A 21,346-nucleotide genomic window follows, 5' to 3' on the forward strand; every position below is an offset into this window, starting at 1 on the left:
ATATGCAATTTATCCTTAAAATCGAGCGTGGTACCGGAAGATTGGAGGGTGGCCAATGTAACGCCGATTTTTAAAAAAGGTTCCAGGGGAGATCTGGTAGAGGCCATTATCAAAAACAAAATTACAGAGCACATCCAAGGACATGGCTTACTGAGACCAAGTCAGCACGGCTTTTGTGTGGGGAAATCTTGCCTGACCAATTTACTTCAATTCCTTGAAGGAGTAAACAAATATGTTGGCAAAGGGGAGCGCGTTGATATTGTGTATCTGGATTTTCAAAAGGCATTTGACAAGGTACCTCATGAAAGGCTAGAAAGGAAATTGGAGGGTCATGGGATAGGAGGAAAAGTCCTATTGTGGATTAAAAACTGGTTGAAGGATAGGAAACGGAGAGTGGGGTTAAATGGGCAATATTCACAATGGAGAAGGGTGGTTAGTGGGGTTCCTCAGGGGTCAGGTAGTTAGTGGGGTTCCTCAGGGGTCAGTGCTAGGACCGCTGCTTTTTAATATATTTATAAATGATTTAGAGATTGGAGTAACTAGCGAGGTAATTACATTTGCTGATGACACAAATTTATTCAAGGTCGTTAACTCGGGAGAGGATTGTGAAAAATTACAGAAGGACCTTACGAGACTGGGCGACTAAATGGCAGATGACGTTTAATGTGAGCAAGTGCAAGGTGATACATGTGGGGAAAAAGAACCTGAATTATAGCTACGTCATGCAAGGTTCCACATTAGGAATTACGGACCAAAAAAGGAATCTGGGTGTCGTCGTTGATAATACACTGAAACCTTCTGCTCAGTGTGCTGCTATGGCTAGGAAAGCGAATAGAATGTTGGGTATTATTAGGAAAGGTATGGAAAACAGGTGTGAGGATGTTATAATGCCATTGTATCACTCCATGGTGCGACCACACCTTGAGTATTGTGTTCAATTCTCGTCGCCGCATCTCAAGAAAGATATAGTAGAATTGGAAAAGGTGCAGCGAAGGGTGACAAAAATGATAGCGGGGATGGGACGACTTCCCTATGAAGAAAGACTAAGGAGGCTAGGGCTTTTCAGCTTGGAGAAGAGACGGCTGAGGGGAGGAGACATGATAGAGGTATATAAAATAATGAGTGGAGTGGAACAGGTGGATGTGAAGCGTCTGTTCACACTTTCCAAAAATACTAGGACTAGGGGGCATGCGATGAAACTACAGTGTAGTAAATTTAAAACAAATCTGAGAAAATGTTTCTTCACCCAACACATAATTAAACTCTGAAATTTGTTGCCGGAGAACGTGGTGAAGGCAGTTAGCTTAGCAGAGTTTAAAAGGGGGTTAGACGGTTTCCTAAAGGACAAGTCCATAAACCACTACTAAATGGACTTGGGAAAAATCCACAATTCCAGGAATAACATGTATAGAATGTTTGTACGTTTGGGAAGCTTGCCAGGTGCTCTTGGCCTGGATTGGCCGCTGTCGTGGACAGGATGCTGGGCTCGCTGGACCCTTGGTCTTTTCCCAGTGTGGCATTACTTATGTACTTAGTGCCTACAATTAGGTACCTGGAGGGTGCCTGAAACAGTCCTAATCTATAAAGCAAGGGTTCTCAACCCAGTCCTCAGGACACACCTAGCCAGTCAGGTTTTTAGGATACCCATAATGAATATGCATGAGAGAGATTTGCACGCCCTACCTCCATGGTATGGAAATTTATCTCATGCATATTCATTGTAGGTATCCTGGAAACCTGATTGGCTAGGTGTGTCCCAAGAAACAGGGTTGAGTACCCTTGCTATAAAGGAATGTAGGCACCTACTTTCCTTTACAGAATACTAGCCTGACTAGGTATATACGTGCCTAACATTTAAGCACAAGCATTTATGCTAGCCATAGAGCTGGTGTAAGTGTGAGCACCTAAGTGTGTGGCAGGTCCTATGTAACATTCAGTATTCTGTAAGTTTTATGTAAAACTGAACACAATACTTGAGTATTGTGTTCAGTTTTGGAGGCCGTATCTTGCTAAAAATGTAAAAAGAGTGGAAGCGGTGCAAAGAAAAGCTACAAAAATGGTATGGGATTTGCGTTGCAAACCATACGAGAAGAGACTTGCCGACCTGAACATGTATACCTTGGAGGAAAGGAGAAACAGGGGTGACATGATACAGATGTTCAAATATTTGAAAGATATTAATCCGCAAACTAGCCTTTTCCGGAGACAGGAAGGCAGTAGAACTAGAGGACATGAATTGAGGTTGAAGTGGGGCAGACTCAGGAGTAATGTCAGGAAAGCGAAGATACTTACCTGTAGCAGGCTGATTATTCTCACAACTGGGTCGATGTCCGTGTCGGCCCAGGAACCGGCATTTGCCATAGCAATTTAAAAAAAACTTTGTTAGAGCCTTCTGGCGCACGTGCAGCACGCACTGACTTCCTCTCTGCAGTGCAAGCACATACCTTAGTTAAGTCTAGAAGTATAAACAAATAAACAACTCCAAGGGGAGGTGGGTGGGATTGTGAGAATAATCAGCATGCTGTCCTCAGAGATACCTGCTACAGGTAAGTATCTTCGCTTTCTCCGAGGACAAGCAGGCTGGATCATACTCGCAACTTATCCCTAACATCCAGGCTCACCCAAAACAATAAATATTGGTGAATTGGGCCTCGCAACGGCGAGGACATAACGTAGATTAACCTGAAACTATATACAACTAGCTGAGAGTGCAGCCTGGAACAGAATAAAACAGGCCTAGGTGGGTGGAGTTGGATTCTAAACCCCAAACAGATTCTGCAGCACCGACTGCCCAAACCGACTGTCGCGTCGGGTATCCTGCTCAAGGCTGTAGTGTGATGTGAATATGTGGACTGAAGACCACATTGCAGCCTTGCAAATCACTTCAATGGAGGCTGAATTTAAGTGAGCCACCGACGCAGCCATGGCTGTGACATTATGAGCCGTGACATGGCCCCCAAGAGTCAGCCCAGCTTGGGCATGTGAAGGATATGCAATCTGGTAGCCAATTGGATATTGTGCGTTTTCCAATGGTGACTCCCCTCCTGTTGGGTTCAAAAGCAATAAACAACTGGGCGGACTGTCAGAAGGGCTTCGTCCGCTCCATGTAAAAGGCCAGTGCTCTTTTGCAATCCAAGATGTGAAAGCTGCTGAGTGGGCATGTGGACGGGGAAAGAATGTTGGCAAGACAATTGACTGGTTCAAATGGAACTCAAATACCACCTTTGGCAAGAACTTAGGGTGCGTGCGGAGGACTACTCTGTTGTGATGAAACTTAGCATAAGGTGCATCCACTACTAGGGCCCGAAGCTCACTGACCCTACGAGCTGAAGTAACAGCCACCAAGAAAATTACCTTCCAGGTCAAGTACATCAGATGGCAGGAATTCAGTGGCTCAAAAGGAGCTTTCATCAGCTGGGTGAGAACGATGTTGAGATCCCATGACACTGGAGGAGGTTTGACAGGGAGCTTTGACAAAAGCAAACTTCTCATGAAGCAAACAACTAAAGGCTGTCCAGAGATAGGCTTACCCTCAACACGCTGATGATAAGCATTAATTGCACTGAGGTGAATCCTTACGGAGTCGGTCTTAATACCAGACTCTGTCAAGTGTAGAAGGTATTCAAGCAGGGTCTATGTAGGACAAGAGAGAGGACCTAGGGCCCTGCTGTCACACCAAATGGCAAACCTCCTCCATTTAAAAGAGTAACACCTCTTCATGGAATCTTTCCTGGAAGCAAGCAAGACCCGGGAGACACCCTCTGAAAGATCCAAGGAGGTGAATTCTAAGTTCTCAACATCCAGGCCATGAGAGCCAGAGGTTGGGATGCAGAAGCGACCCCTCATTCTGAGTGTTGGAAAACACTCCAATCTCCACGGTTCTTCGGAGGACAACTCCAGAAGAAGAGGGAACCAAATCTGACACGGCCAGTAGGGTGCAATCAGGATCATGGTTCTGTGGTCTTGCTTGAGTTTCAGCAAAGTCTTCCCTACTAGAGGTATGGGAGGATACGCATACAGAAGGCCTATTCCCCAATGTAGGAGAAAGGCAACTGACGCTAGTCTGTCATGGGCCTGAAGCCTGGAACAGAACTGAGGGACCTTGTGATTGATTTGAGTGGGAAAAAGATCCATCGAGGGGGTGCTTCACACTCGGAAGATCTTGCAGGCGACGCCCATATTCAGCAACCAGTCGTGAGTTTGCAAAATACCCTGCAAAATACCCTGCTCAGCCTGTCAGCTAGACTGTTACTTATGCCTGCCAGATAAATGGCTTGGAGAAACATGCCATAATGGCATGGCCAAAGCCACATCTGGATGGCTTCCTGACACAGAGGGCGAGATCCGGTCCCCCCCCCCCCCCCCCCTTATTGGTGTAGTACATTGCAACCTAATTGTTTGTTTGAATCAAGATAATTTGGTTGGACAGCTGATCTCTGAAAGCCTTCAGACCGTTCCAGATCACTCGTAGCTCCAGGAGGTTGATCTGAAGACCCGTTTCCTGGTAGGACCAGGCTCCCTGAGTGTGAAGCCCATCTACATGAGCTCCCCACCCCAGGAGAGATGCATCCATCATCAGCACGTTCTGCTGCTGAGGAATTTGGAATGTTTGTCCCATGGTCAAATTGGGCCAGATTGTCCACCACTGAAGAGAGTTGCAAATGTCTGTGGACAGTTGGATAACATTCTACAAATTCCCCGCAGCTTGATACCATTGGGAATCTAGGGTCCATTGATCTGATCTCATATGTAGACGTGCCATGGGTGTTACATGAACTGTGGAGGCCATGTGCCCCAAGAGTCTCAACATCTGCTGAGCTGTGACCTGCTGAGACGAGCGAACTTCGGACACCAGGGACAGGAGGTTGTCTGCCCGTGTCTTGGAGAGATAAACCCGAGCTGTTTTCATGTCCAGTAGTGCTCCAATGAACTCCAATTTTTGAACAGGAGTGAGATGGGACTAGAAATTCATGGTAGCAGTTAGCTCCGTAGACCCAGGTCAGAATCGGCCGACTACTGGGATAATCCAACGGATCTACGGCCATGGTCACGGAGAACAGCAACCCAACAACCGGGTGCTGCAGGCTCCGACCCGAGGAACCCAACAGACAAACGTAAAACGATGACGCAGACAAGCCCAGGACATCCTGGGCCATTCCTGTGAGCCATCCCGCACCCTCACGCGACCACCAGCCAGCACCGTGGTCCCAACCCGACCACATCACCCACACTCACCCAGCCTCGTCGATCGGGCAGCGACGCCCATGGTGACCGAGTAAGTCGCGCCTGGGTTCGGAGTAGCCTTCGGTGGAGGCGGCTGCCGGCCGAACAGGTCCAAATGGAGGTCAAGTGGAGGCGTCAAACGAGGACGTCGATACCCCGGTGAAGGGAGAGGCACTTGAACATCTCCCACGAGGGACCATGTAAAGCCTGCGCGGCACTGTCCAAGCGTCCAAATCTACCCAGCCTCGTAGAACGGCGTTAGGCGCGGGCTGCTGAAGTAACCTCACCAGAGAAAGACACTGGACTTCCAGTTAATCTACTCACCCCCAACACACTAGGTGAGAGCTGCTGGAGAAACCTCACATGAGAAAGGTGCTGGACTTCCTATTCATCCACTCGCTCCCAACGCATGTTCATCCCTCACAGTTGGACAAGGAAACGGACAGCTGGAGACCAGCAGAGTTAAATGAACATGACGAGAGAGCTGGTCGGGAGGATCGAGAGGCCCGATCTGGCCTACCCCACATGGTTGTGTCCTGCCCGCGTGGCGCTGTCTGAATCGCCAAAGCACAGGACCGAAGCGAATCAACATAAGAAAGTAGTGCTAAGTGCACTCACCTTGTACTTGCTCTGGATCCGGATGAATGATTCCCCCGCCAACCCCAGCTCCACACGTTTGAATCCCGGACGCTAGATGGGAACATTCATCAACCTTCTGCCGTCGGACTAGTAAGACGGAACAACAGGAGACAAGTCTGCACAAGCTCCTTTCTCATATATCCGTATTTTTATATATATTCTGATCTCAGACTTTAATTTAGCATACTCTGAACTAGATTGTTGATTTCGACCCTCGATTCTGATTCTGTCTCTGATTTCGATTTGGATTTTGATCTTTCGATTTTCTTAGGTCACATCTATGAGACTTACCCCCACCGAAACTATGGATCTGTAAAAGTAACATTTTATCTCAGTTCCATCTTGATCTCTGATGAATGTTTATATCTTGACACCGAAGCTATGGATCTGTAAAGGTAACATTTTTATCCCAGTTCCATCTTGATCTCTGATGAGTGTTTATATCTTGACATGATCCCTAGATCTGAATCCCAATCCTGATGATTGTGTATATTTTGATACTATATATTGTATATTTTGATGCTATATACATCTTGATGCCATATATTGTACTATAGCTTGGCGCGGTCTCAAGCTCCGAACCCCATTTTCACAGAATGTATACATTAGATGCAACTCTTGTTAATCCCGCCATTTAACCTATTTCCTCTACTGCCATCCCGTTTTCCTCTAATCCACACATCCGAACAACCAAAATATCTCATCAACATGTTCCTCCTAAACATACTCATCATCATCCACTCACTCACGTCCATCCACACAACATTCAATGCCCCCCCCCCCCCCCATCGGAACTCAATGTTATACCAGTTCTCCACCACCACAAAAGAACAACCAAACTAATTACTCCCCCCACGAACCGACAACAACCAAACAAACCCACCATCACGCAGACAACCATCACTAAAAACAATCTCACCTAAACCCAAGACAGCTATAACAAGGCAGCTCACCAATATCCACCCATCAATCCCAATTGATGAACCTACCGAACCATCCGAGTGGGTTACATCAATGCAAGATCAGCAGTCAACAAAACTGAAATCCTCACAGACTGGATCAAGTCAGACAATCTTGACCTCTTATTCATCACAGAAACCTGGGTTCGTGACACAAAAGACACCATCATACTCTATCTATGCCCCCCCTGGTTATAAAATCCTACACTGGACCAGAAAAGAAAAAAGAGGTGGAGGCATAGCGCTCATCTACAGATCAAGCTTCTCTGCTGAACCCATTTCTGAAACCATTACACCACAACTTGAAATTGCTTCAATCAGACTTCACAGCCCCACACTCTGTGACCATCTAACCTGTATCCTATTCTACAGACCTCCCACTAACTGGAACAACAACTAATCCACCTTCATGGACTTCATATCAAACGCATGCATCAACAATCCCAATGTACTATTAATTGGGGACTTAAACCTACATTTAGAGGATCCCAACTCTGCCTACACCCGCGAATATAAGGATCTCCTTCACCTTTGGAACCTCGACCTCCCTCCTATACAACCTACCCACAGCAAAGGTCACTTGCTCGACATCATCTCTTTCAAATTCTCTACAGACCAAAACATCTACATATCCGATATCAACTGGTCTGCCACCCCCTGGTCGGATCATCATAAATCGACACTATCCCTACACTGGCGAAAAAAAGGCCAGCCTAAAACACAAGACCCTGTAAAAATCATCACTAGAGGACGGATTGACAAAGAAAGGTTCTGGCAACAAATCTACAACAACAACTGGTCTACACAGCCAAACTCAAATTACTTCCTCACAGAATGGGACAAGAGGTGCAAACTTATAGTGGACGAAATAGCCCCACTGCGCACTAACATTCTACGTAGGTGCAACCCGTCACCATGGTTTAACGACCTACTAAAAACCTAAAATCACAAACCAGGAAACTAGAAAAAACATGGAGTAAATCAAAAAATAACATCACCTACAACACAGGAATTACAAAAATGCCATTAAATGAGCCAAAAGATCCTACTACACACAAACAATTACAACCAGCGGCACAGACATAAAAAAACAATATCAACTCATAAAGAATCTTCTTAGCACCAACCCAATCACATCCTCCCCCTCAAACTACCCATCTGCTAACCAACTGGCCAAATACTTCAATGACAAAATTACCAATCTTTGCAACACAATTCCCCAGGACTGTGCAAATATCAATACCTTTCTTGATGAACTGGACCCATACATAGATGAAATTCCAGCCAACCGCTCATGGACAAATTTCACCCTCCTCACCACTAAAGAAGTTTCTATGGTGGTCACCAAGCTCTCCAAATCTCACTGCCACCTTGACCCATGTCCCAACTACCTAATGAAATATGCCCCAGAACGCTTTATTATAGATCTCACCTCCCACCTAAACTTCCTGCTACAGCAAGGTTCATTCCCTACTGGACATGGCAACATACTACTCACACCAATACCTAAAACCCCAAGAAACCAGCGAGTGGTGTCACCAACTACCGCCCTGTCGCCTCCATCCCTTTGCTAATTAAATTGATAGAAAACAGGGTGACCTCTCAAATCAACGACTATATACAAAGATTCTCCATTCTACATGAATCGCAATCGGGTTTCCATCCAGCCCACAGTACAGAAACCGTCTTACTCACTCTAATATCCAAATTCAAACAGGAAATCTCATTTGGAAACAACATCCTCCTTTTACACCTCCACTGCATAACTAAAGGCTTGACCAAACCAGACGTGGTCTTCACATACATTCTTCACTTTCATATGGTCTCAACACCAGCCGTGTTTCAATCTCTTCATCAGGAGACCCTTCACAAAACATTTACAATGACAATCCATACTAATACAAATATAATTTTATCATATCCAAAACATCATATTACCCATACCTTATACAGCCTTTCAAAATTGCCTGGAACGCCAAGGAGTTCCCCCACTATGGATTGGATTATACTTGTGAGATTTCGAGAGCGTGAATTTTATTCACGTTCAAAATTTATGGTGAAAGTAAAGATCACATTCAACAGGAGTTGTATAAAGTTGGAAATTTGTGGACTTTATCTCCTACATAACGGACTTATTTTATGGGACTTGATGTGGGATTTGATGGTGATGTGTAATGTTTTTGGTAATAAAGAACAATGTATTTTTGATTTAGGTATAAGATTTGTAGTAGTCTAATTGAAGCAGGTCAACGAAGTAAGATCTACTAACATTTATTATAACCCTTGTATTGTGTAAGCTGCATATTCATTGTGGATATCCTGAAAACCTGACCTGCCTGCGGTTCTCGAGGGCCGGAGTTGCCTACCCCTGTTGGCCTAGCCAAAGCTCTATCCAGGCAAGGTCTCAACCCTTTCATTTACACTGACGACGTCACCATATTCATTCCCTTCAAATCTAATCTAACAGAAATCTGTGACAAAGTATCCTTGGGCATGAACATCTTAGCCTCTTGGGCCAATGCCTTTATGATGAAAATGAACAAAGAGAAAACACAATGCCTAATCCTCTCATCTCAACACTCCGTGCTCCTCCCAACTAATCTTAACACCTCTGACATCACAATCCCCATATCTGACAACCTAAAAATCCTTGGAGTGACATTAGACAACCATCTCTCGCTCGAAAATCACGCAAAATCCACTACAAAGAAAATGTTCAACATGATGTGGATACTGAGACGCGTAAAACCATATCACCCCCTGAAAACATTCCAGAACTTGGTACAATCTACGGTACTTACCCACGCCGACTACTGTAATACATATAGTAACATAGTAGATGACGGCAGAAAAAGACCTGCACGGTCCATCTAGTCTGCCCACGATAAACTCATATGTGTATACCTTACCTTGATTTGTACCTGTCTTTTTCAGGGCACAGACCGTATAAGTCTGTGCAGCCGTATTTCCCGCCTCCCAACCACCAGTCCCGCCTCCCATCACCGGCTCCGGCACAGACCCCGTATAAGTCTGCCCTCCCCCATCCTAGCCTCTCAACCACCAACCCCTCTTCCCCCCCCCCCCCCCCCCCCCACAACCCAATTTCAGCTAAGCTTCTGTGGATCCATTCCTTCTGCACAGGATTCTTTTATGCCTGTCCCACGCATGCTTGAATTCCGTTACTGTTTTCATCTCCACCACCTCCCGCGGGAGGGCATTCCAAGCGTTCACCACCCTCTCCGTGAAGAAATACTTCCTGACATCTTTCCTGAGTCTGCCCCCCTTCAATCTCATTTCATGTCCTCTCGTTCTAGTATCTTCTTAGGCTGCAAGACCCATATTCTGAAAAAACTTCAGACTGCCCAAAATACAGCAGCAAGACTCATTTTTGGTAAACCACGATTTGACTGTGCAACACCTCTTCGCCAAAAACTTCACTGGCTCCCTATCCGAGAACGAATCAACTTCAAGGTCCACACATTAATCCACAAGATTAATCACAGTGAATCTCCCGGCTATATGCTCAATCTGATTGACCTTCCCACCAGAAACATGTCTGAAACTTCATGAACTTACCTCAATTACCCCAGTTGCAAAGGTCTGAAGTACAAAACCTATTATGGATCCAACTTCTCCTTCTTAGGCAACCAACTCTGGAATGCCCTCCCCAGACCCATCCGTTCAATCAGTGAATATCTTCCCTTCCGGAAATCACTAAAAACCCATCTGTTCAAGCAAGCCTACCCAAATGACCCAAACTAACCCTAAGAACCGATCTTCCCAACACATATCCAGGAGACAATGACCCAGATTACATCTCCCACCAAAATTCACTATGCTTATCCTGTATCCCTTCCCCCCTCTCTTTTATTATTCTAATATACTTAACTTATATTTTCTCTAGCAACACTCTGTAACCCCTCTTACTATGTAAGCCGCATTGAACCAGCTTTGAGTGGGAAAGCGCGGGGTACAAATGTAATAAATAAATATTACGAACCCTAGAAGCTCTAGCATCTGAATAGTCATCCACGTGGACTCAAGAGCACTGTCCTCTGAGGTGCTCTTCACCGAGCCAGTTGTCGAGATAAGGGAACACATGCACTCCCAGCCTGCGCAGTGACGCTGCGAGTCCTTCTAGGCACTTTGTAAACACTCTGGGGCGCAGATGCCAGGCCAAAGGGCAGTACGCGGTACTGAAAGTGCTGTGTTCCCAGCCAAAATCAAAGATACTTCCTCTGAGCTGGAAGTATCAAGGTGTGTGTGTAAGTCCAGAGAGCATAGCCAATCCTGTTCCTAAATCATGGGAAGAAGGGTGCCCAGGGAAACCATCCTGAACTTTTCTCGGATTAGGAATTTGTTCAGAGCCCTTAGGTCTAGGATGGGACGCAGCCCTTCTTTCCCTTGTGGAACGGGTTCGACCACATGGGCCTTTAGATGGGTGGAGAGTTCCTCTGCAAGTACCTGCCTGTGCTGGTGGGCAATTTGGAGGTCTGGATTCCAGATTGAGTGTGTATCCTAACCAGACTATTTGAAGAACTTACCGGTCGGAGGTGGTCGGAGGCCACCTTTGGTGAAAAAATATTAACCTCCCCCCAACCGGCAAGTCGTCTGGTACGGACACTTTTACTGTGGCTATGCTTTGCTGGAGCCAGTCAAAAATCCATCCCTTGCTTTTCCTGGGGAGCAGCAGGGGCCTTAGGCGCACACTGTTGACAAGAACGAGCACGCTGGGGCTGAGCCTGAATAGGGAGTGTACCTATGCCTAGCATAGGAATAGGGAGCACTCCGCGTCCCCCATAAAAACCTCCTGGTTGAGGCTGTAGCAGAAGGTGCCCGGCGGGTGAGAGAAGCCATAGCATCATTGTGCTTTTTGATCTGGTCGACCAGGTCTTCCACCTTCTCTCCGAAAAGATTATCCCCCCCGGCAAGGTACATCCGCCATCCTCTGCTGGACCGAATGGTCTAGGTCAGAGACACACAGCCATGAGAGGGTGGTGGATACATGGGATGCCCTCCCGCGGGAGGTGGTGAAGATGAAAACGGTAATGGAATTCAAACATGCATGGGATAAACACAAAGAAATCCTGTTTAAAAGGAATGGATCCACGGAATCTTAGTGGAGATTGGGTGGCAACGCCGGTGATTGGGAAGCAAAACCCGTGCTGGGCAGACTTCTACGGTCTATACCCTGATCATGACTGAATAGATATGGATGGGCTTGAGTGTACATTTTAAGGGGCTTCGACTTTAGCTTCAAAACTTATAGTTTTTTTTCTTCTCTCCCTGTTCCTTCTATCCTCTCAATTTTAATTGTAACCGTTTCACCACTGGTCTGGCGCTAGCCTAATCAGTACATTGTAAGCCACTTTGAGCCTGCTAACATGTGGGAAAATGTGGGATATAAATGTGCTAAAATAAATCAATAAATAGTACAAGAAGAATGCTGGGCAGACTTCTACACTCTGTGCCCTGAGAATGGCAAGGACAAATCAAACTTGGGTGTATACATATAAAGTATCGCATACCATGTAAAATGAGTTTATCTTGTTGGGCAGACTGGATGGACCATACAGGTTTTTATCTGCTGTCATTTACTATGTTACTTTCAGGGGCATTTTCGAAAGAGAAGGGCGCCCATCTTCCGACACATCTGGAGATGGGCGTCCTTCTCTCAGGGTTGCCCAAATCGGCATAATTGAAAGCTGATTTTGGGCGTCCTCAACTGCTTTCCGTCATGGAGACAACCAAAGTTCCCAGGGGCGTGTCAGCAGTGTACTGAAGGCGGGACGGGGCGTGCCTAACACATGGGCATCCTTGGCCAATAATGGAAAAAAGAAGGGCGTCCCTGACGAACATTTGGCCGACTTTACTTGGTCCTTTTTTTTTTGCACGACCAAGTCTCGAAAAGGTGCCCAAACTGACCAGATGACCACCGGAGGGGATGACCTCCCCTTACTCCCCCAGTGGTCACTAACCCCCTCCCACCCAAAAAAAATTTAAAAAACATTTTTCCAGCTTCTATGCCAGCCTCAAATGTTATACCCAGCTCCATCACAGCAGTATGCAGGTCCCTGGAGCAGTTTTTAATGGGTGCAGTGCACTTCAGGCAGGCAGACCCAGGCCCATCCCCCCCCCCCCATTACATTTGTTGTGGTAAATGTGAGCCCTCCAAAACCCACCCAAAACTCACTGTACCCACATGTAGGTGCCCCCCTTCATCCCTAACGATTATGGTAGTGGTGTACAGTTGTGGGGAGTGGGTTTTGGGGGGGGTTGGGGGGCTCAGCACCCAAGGTAAGGGAGCTATGCACCTGGGAGCAATTTGTGAAGTCCATTGCAGTGCCCCCTAGGGTGCCCGGTTGGTGTCCTGGCATGTAAGGAGGACCAGTGCACTATGAATGCTGGCTCCTCCCACGACCAAATGCCTTGGATTTGGTCGTTTTTGAGATGGGCGTCCTTGGTTTCCATTATCGACGAAAACTGAGGTCGCCCATCTCTAAGGCCCACCATCTAAGATTTGGACGTCCCCGACCGTATTATCGAAACGAAAGATGGATGCCTACATGAGCACGAAGTTATGGAATGCACTACCTAGAGACCTGAAAACAATCAACGAAACAACTATCTTTCGCAAATCCCTCAAGACATATTTCTTCAACAAAACCTACAATGAAAACCCAGAACTGTACTAATCCACCTCTGAAAACCCATCGTCTAAGAAAACCCATCATTTAATATACCTACTAAATTCCTTCCGTCTTCTCTCTACTTCTCCTCCTAATTAATCTCTGCACAACAATAATTATAACTGACATCCAGGATTAACTGTGTGTAACAAAACTATGTAAGCCACTTTGAGCCTGCAAATAGGTGGGATACAAATGCAATAAATAAATAAATGCCCATCTTTTTTCGATAATATGGGATGCCCCGCCCCTTCACACTATGTAAGTTATATGGGTATTTATAGAATAACAAGTGGAATTTTGGCAGTCATGTGTATGTGCACACAACTCAATATAAATTCCATTCTAAATATTTACACATGTGAGTGCTGTAAATATTAGCACCTGTGTTACAGAATTGCTCCCTTAGTACATAGGGCTGTTTATCTTGTTACAGCCTGAGACAAGAAATGAGTAAAGTCTCTTGAGAAAAGGAACAATAAGAGCAGATGCTGAACAAAAAGCAACTAACATAGAATACTAAGGAGAGGCAATAAGAGAAAACAGTGCTACCTTACAGTAGGTTCGCAGGCTTTAAGTTACAGCTCTTGTTTATTTGAATGGTATTTCACTATGTGGTGTATAGGGGTAAGAAGCAACATATAATTTAATTTTAGGTTTTTTTTTAATTTATATAATGTATTACAACATAAAATTTGAAATATCTTTTTTTTTTTAAGAAAATGATCTTTGATTGAATTTTGATTGCACAAAGAAAGTCCTGTCTTGTGATAGATGTAAGTTAAATGGAATGAACAGGGTGCAGTTTTAGAATTACTACTACTACTACTACTACTATTTAGCATTTCTATAGCGCTACAAGGCGTACGCAGCGCTGCACAAACATAGAAGAAAGACAGTCCCTGCTCAAAGAGCTTACAATCTAATAGACAAAAAATAAATAAAGTAATCAAATCAATGTGAACGGGAAGGAAGAGAGGAGGGTAGGTGGAGGCAAGTGGTTACAAGTGGTTACGAGTCAAAAGCAATGTTAAAGAGGTGGGCTTTCAGTCTAGATTTAAAGGTGGCCAAGGATGGGGCAAGACGTAGGGGCTCAGGAAGTTTATTCCAGGTGTAGGGTGCAGCGAGACAGAAGGCGCGAAGTCTGGAGTTGGCAGTAGTGGAGAAGGGAACAGATAAGAAGGATTTATCCATGGAGCGGAGTGCACGGGAAGGGGTGTAGGGAAGGATGAGTGTGGAGAGATACTGGGGAGCAGCAGAGTGAGTAGATTTATAGGTTAGTAGAAGAAGTTTGAACAGGATGCAAAAACGGATAGGGAGCCAGTGAAGGGTCTTGAGGAGAGGGGTAGTATGAGTAAAGCGACCCTGGCGGAAGACGAGACGGGCAGCAGAGTTTTGAACCGACTGGAGAGGTGACTAAGTGGGAGGCCAGCAAGAAGCAGATTGCAGTAGTCTAAACGAGAGGTGACAAGGGTGTGGATGAGGGTTTTGGTAGAGTGCTCGGAAAGAAAGGTGCGGATTTTACTGATGTTGTAAAGAAAGAAATGACAAGTCTTGGCAATCTGTTGGATATGAGCAGAGAAGGAGAGAGAAGAGTCAAAGATGACCCCAAGGTTTCGAGCTGAGGAGACAGGGAGAATTAGAGAGCCATCAACAGAAATAGAAAACGGGGGGAGCGGGGAGGTGGGTTTGGGGGGGAAAATGAGAAGCTCGGTTTTGGTCATATTTAATTTCAGGTGGCGTTGAGACATCCAGACAGCAATGTCAGACAAGCACGCTGAAACTTTGGTTTGGATGCAAGGTGAGATATCAGGGGTAGAAAGGTAGATTTGGGAGTCATCAGCATAGAGATGGTATGAAAAGCCATGGGATGAGATTAATGAACCAAGGGAAGAAGGGTAGATAGAAAAGAGGAGGGGACCAAGAACAGAACCCTGAGGTACGCCGACAGGCAGAGGGATAGAAGTAGAAGAGGATCCACCAGAGTGAACACTAAAGGTGCGGAGGGAGAGGTAGGAAGAGAACCAGGAAAGGACAGAGCCCTGGAATCAAAGTGAGGACAGGGTATCGAGAAGCATGCTGTGATCGACAGTGTCAAAAGCAGCGGAAAGATCAAGAAGAATGAGTTACCAGCAACTCTTTAGACAGCAATATGTAGTAACCACGGGAATCTTTCAGTTGGAGCATGACCCTTTAAACAGTGATATGCATGTACCGGTTTTCATCTTAATACTTTTTTTTTTTTGTTGATTCAGACTTGTTTTATACATTCATTTAGATGCTTCACTGCCTGTACCACAACATGCAGTAACAGTTCTTACTGTAAGGTTCTGAAACATATCACAAAATGGTGCACAAGAACTTGCATCTATAATTGGCAAGAGAAGATGGGGTTTGTGACAGTAGCCACTCCCAAAGGTGGCCATTTCCAGGAGTGTTCAGTTTCTGTTAGCCTACGTAATATAATGTGAAAATACCTGTCTATATTGAAAGTGCACTGTCAGGTAGCTCCTTAACTATTTTCATGCTTAGTGTTGTACCATGTACTGCTTTTCTGGCAACATGGTATAGAGAGAAAGCAAATCCATAGGCTTGCTTATTTTATTTTCTTGGATTTGGAAGGCTGAATATTCAGATATGGAATGGTAAGAAAAGAAGCGCCATATCTTCCATGGAACTGACTGCAGAACAGTCCTTGGAAGGATGCACTTTATTCTAAATTCTCTTTTCTTCTTTAGGCCCCAGAAGATGATCTGGCATGGCTCAGATACAAAAGGCCGTCGGCTGACAGAAAGTTACTGTGAAACATGGAGGACAGATGATAGTGTGGCTATGGGACAGGCTTCTTCATTGCTGAGTGGTAGACTTCTAGAGCAAAGAGCCCAGAACTGCAACAAATCCTTCATCGTTCTCTGTATAGAAAACAGTTTTATGACTTCAGCCCAGAAATAAATCAACAAAAGCACACTTCTCTGAAGAAATTGAAAGGAAGGGGATATGCATCTGGCTCTTCTCCAAAGCCTTCTTGTGCCTAACATTCATTTAAAAAATCTAACATAAACCAAAGACTGTTTCTGTTAGACAATAAAAAGTAATATGGTGCTGAGAATTTTAATTACTTGTGATTTTATTCAGGTGGTTCTGAGATGGTATCTGTCATTATTTAGGTAGGCAAATAGTTAGAATATTACCTGTACAGATGCCAGAAAAGATGTATGCTGTGATATAAAATTGACAGAGGGAGGTGTCACACTATAGACTACTGAATCATGAGCTTTTGAGGACCATCTGACAAAGTGGACTCTGGTGCTAGAAAGCTCATGCCTCAATAAATTAGTTAGTTTATAAGGTGACACCTGCCTCTGTTAGTTTTGTTACACCAGACTAATAGAGCTCCCCTTTTAATGTACTTTGATATATAGTGTGTTTGTACAGGAAACCATTAGTAGTTTTATATTATTGCAGTATTTAGACAATTTTAGTTTTTTGTATTCACTTGTGTATGTACATATTAACACATACTTATTTGCATTTATCTCTTTTTCAATACCCTTCCATGTTTGTTGTTCATTGTAATATATTTGTTATTAGAGGAGACTTAGATGGGAGAGGGGGGGGGCTTTTAATATCTTCAGTATTTATTTTATTAGAAGTACTAGACTGGAACAGCTCTGAGGTCAGCAGCAGGATCCTGTGATTGAAAATAGATCTCTTTTGAGTTTCTGTGATAGCAGTCGGGTATCTGAGATCAACATCATACTCATTTTTGTGTATGTATGTTTTACAAAGGGAGAGATCTCTCGCCAACACCAACATTGAGCTGTGAACATAAGAAGAGCTAGCTGGGATCAGCTTCTGTGAATAGGGAGACGTCTCTACTCGGGTTAATGCCTGAGCAGGATTAAGGCACAGGCAAACTAGGCATATGTCTAGGGCCTAAATGTTTAAGAGGGGCCATTTCACACTATAACTCAATGACATCCAAAGCCATTGGAGCTGACTCTGTGGGTGCTGTGGGTGCTTGAGCACCCCCAATATTGAGAAAATTCCTTGTATGTGTCCAGGGAGGGGTAATTTCCATTGGGCTTAGGAGCCCCGATAATTTTGAAAAGTTGGCTCCTATTTCCAAAGCAGATTTTTACCCTGGTAACTCAGCTGCTGGCAGAAAGAAAAGTATGTGTGGGAGGGGAACCACAGCCACTGCTGTCTACAGACATGTCTATTCTTTCCAACCCCTGAGCACTGTCTTCAATTTGGCAGGAGGAGTAGGTGAGCAGTACTTTTTACCTACTGCTTCCTCCTCTGCAGTTAGAACCATGCAGGGCCCTGCTTTTGGGAGATTTAAAATGTATTTATATTATAATGGGGGGGGGGGGGGGGGGGGGGAGTCCAAAGTACTGTTTGCCTAGAGTTCACCAAAAGGTTAATCCTGCCATGTTTAAAGCAAGGCTATGTTCTGATCTTGCCAGCGAAAGTAAAGAAGTTGTCTTTCAAGGAAAGTTATGATGTACAATTCATATTTTGATAATCCCACAGTAAGTGGAAAATCATCACAGCTAATCTTTGCTGAGAGAACTCTGATCCTGATGCCTATTGCTTTTATTATTTTTCAGTTCAGAAAAATATTTTCAGATTTTGAAGGCCTCAGTATTTTGCATGTGCATGACACTTAAAAATCTAGAATCCCATACTCCGGATCCACCATTTTTTACGAGGGTTGAAACTACAGTTTAAAGGTTTTCCTATTGTGGGATATTGATACCTAAACAAAATGTACAAAAGATGCATTGGAACTTCTTTGGCTCGGATTCTCTCCTGGTCTCCCACATTCTCTTCAAGTGTTGCTTTCAAGCTGCTTCCAATGGTGCATAGTTTGAGACACTCATTAATATCAGCAAAAATCTCTGACTTGTCTTTGCTGTGCACCGGTTGTCTGACTCGCCATCTATTCCTATGGCATATAAGTCTGACTTTGATATCAATGCCATTAGTATGCAGTTTGAGTCTCTGCCATTTATATACTGTGTCTTTCCTATAAGTACATGATCTAAACTATCAACTTTCCCACTATTATTCTCATTCCATTCAATCCTGTGGAGATTGTTTAATTAGTGTGTTGTAGACTATTTTAACAACACTAAATAAAGGACATTTTTACATTATGTGCATTGATTTGTATTTTTAGTAGGCTAACATGGTGATTATTTGTATTTTTTTTTTTTACTTTACTAGATCACCACTGTAATAGAAGAAATGCAGGTCAATATTTAGCCAGCAGTGGTGAGTGTTTTTTCTAAGTGCTGACTACTGCTAGCTAATTTAGGACTGGATATTTAAGGCTGGACCATATCTGGGGACCAGCACTGAATATTCAAGTTTTCTGCAAACCAAGAAGTTATGCAGATGTCAGCTGATATTCACCACCAGTACCTGCATACCTAACTGGGCAAAAGTAGGACTCATTATGGTCCTATCTGCCAAGTTAGGTATGCAGGCACCATTACTGAATATTGTCAGTGTGCTCGCATATCTCCTGGCTGTGCTCTGGCTCCACCCCCAGACCATCTTGGTACTGCCCCAGTTGTGCTAGAGAGGTAAGAGCCAATATTCATTGGCACTACCCAGTCACGTTTCACTGAATACAGGTAGACAGCCAGCTGACTGCAATTTAGCCGGTGGTTAAATCCTTTTTTTTGATTATTTGGGCATTAATTGTAATAACACTAACGGGTTAATTCTGAAAAGGTCACCTAAAGTTGGATGTGGGGATGTTGCGCACAAACCCCTAATTCTGTAAAAGTCGCCAAACGTTACGTGCACAAATTTGGGTATACACCCAATTTGCAAGTGTTATTTAATTAAGCTAATTAGCACCAATAATTGGCTTTTTAACAAGCAATTGTCACTAATTAAATTTAATTGAATTTTACATGCATAAATTTAGGCACCAAAGATGATGCAGAAATGAAAGGGTCATGGGCGGAATGGGGGTGTTCCTAAACTTAACACGTTATAGAATAACGGGGATACACACCTAATACAGGCACATACTTTTGCACCAATCATCATGCCTAAAGTTAGGGGCGATTCCTGGGTGCAAGCGCTATTCTATAAACTGTGCCTAACTTTAAGCAGAGCTCATAGAATAGAAATTGCTTTGGTGCCATATATAGAATCTAGCCCTAAGTGCGAATTCTATAATAGCAATTGCACATGTAGTCACTGTAATAGAATAGTAGAATAAGTCCAGATCTGCTCATTTAACTTTAGGTACAAGCACTTATGTTAGCAAAATGGCTAGTGTAAGCGTGTGCACCTATCTTCAGGTATTCTATAATTCACATGCCAACTGGCAGACATGCTCCTGACCTGCCCATGCCCCTCCCAGGTCCACACATCCTTGCAGTTGCGTAATCTGGAATTTCCGCATGCAGTTTCTAGAATACTGACTAGGAACAATTATGCATATAATATGCAAAATGATAATTGCTAATTTGTGCCAGTTAACACCAATTATAGCCAATAATTGGTCATTAACACAGCTTGTTAGCTAATTAAGTTACATGCACACACTTTTAAAGAATTAGGGGTAAATGTTATAACTTGGGTTAGTGGCAGCGCAGTGCAATGCCAGAATGGAAGACCTGACTTTGATTCCCAGCTCACAATTTCTGCTCCCCGGGTCAACTAGGGATGCTGTAGAGGTCATGGCTACAGCTCATGCAGTGAGAGTCCCTTATTGCACAAAGGCGACATCTAGTGGCTATATTTAGAGCGCATGATTGCAGGATTTCAGAAGGATCCCTGGGACGACTTCTGACCAAGCACTGTTATTGCAATGACTGAATGACTGAACTAAGGTCAGTTGGATGGAAATGTAAAATAGGAGGAAAATCTCAGGTAGTTTAGGGTGAAAGCTCATGGTGGCATATTTAGGCCCTGGTTCTGATTGAGCTTGAAGGCCAAAGGTTGGATAAATAAACTGCTGTGTCAAAAAGGGGGATTTTATACAGATGTCATTATTGGTGAAGAACAAAGACTGATATGATTTGTGACTCGCTTATGAAAGTCAAATAAAAAATAGCTAACAGTATCATTTTTTCTTGAGAAAATGAAAAACTGAATGTGGATAAAACTACTCAGTCATTTTCATTAATTTCAGGTTGGTTGTTAGATGTGTGTTCAAAAATGCTTGCATTTTGCATACTATATGCCAAATGCCAATGGTTGCTGGAGCAGCTTTCATTAAGCATGATTCAAGCAATTGTTAAGATGTTTTAGTAACTAGCTTCAGAATAATTAAAGTGACTGATCAACTGACCTACATTCAGTATCCAACTCTCTATAGAGAGAACAATTGTGGCAATTTTCAAAATGATGCACAGCTTGGTGACATCTACAAATATACACCTCATTATACGGCCACAGAAGATTATAAAATGAGGAAGAATATGCTTAATTATGAAATTAAAATGCAAAAATCTAAGGGCCAAATACCTTTTTAGAGGTGAAGATCAAGCAGTCACTTAACAGGAGTGAGATCTGGGAATGATGATCTCAAAATAGCCAACAGAGGACTTAAATTACTTCTTTAACAATTGCTCTCTTGTTATATGAGTAAAGTTATGTGCAAATGCTCATAATGGGAGTAATTCTATAACAGGATGGCAACTGAAGGCACTGGATATGGTGCTTATTTCAAACCTAGTCTGAAAGTTGGCACCTACTTTTCGTTATACAATATACTTCATAAGTATTCCCATACTGGGGCAGACCGAAGGTCCATCAAGCCCAGCATCCTGTTTCCAACAGTGGCCAATCCAAGTCACAAGTGCC

General features: G+C 44.0%; 1 protein-coding gene across 1 annotated transcript in view; it reads left to right on the top strand.

Annotated features, from left to right (window-relative positions):
- The window catches only part of COL18A1 (collagen type XVIII alpha 1 chain), a 782,170-nt gene extending 763,498 nt beyond the window's left edge, over nt 1-18,672 (top strand). The window contains exon 31 of the mRNA XM_030210084.1: nt 16,249-18,672. Coding sequence (XP_030065944.1) covers nt 16,249-16,462 — 214 coding nt within the window. The 3' untranslated portion in view covers nt 16,463-18,672. The remainder of the gene's footprint in view (nt 1-16,248) is intronic.
- The last annotated feature ends 2,674 nt before the right edge of the window (nt 18,673-21,346 follow it).

Source organism: Microcaecilia unicolor, chromosome 7 (assembly GCF_901765095.1).
Source record: "Microcaecilia unicolor chromosome 7, aMicUni1.1, whole genome shotgun sequence".
In the NCBI taxonomy this organism is placed as follows: domain Eukaryota; kingdom Metazoa; phylum Chordata; class Amphibia; order Gymnophiona; family Siphonopidae; genus Microcaecilia; species Microcaecilia unicolor.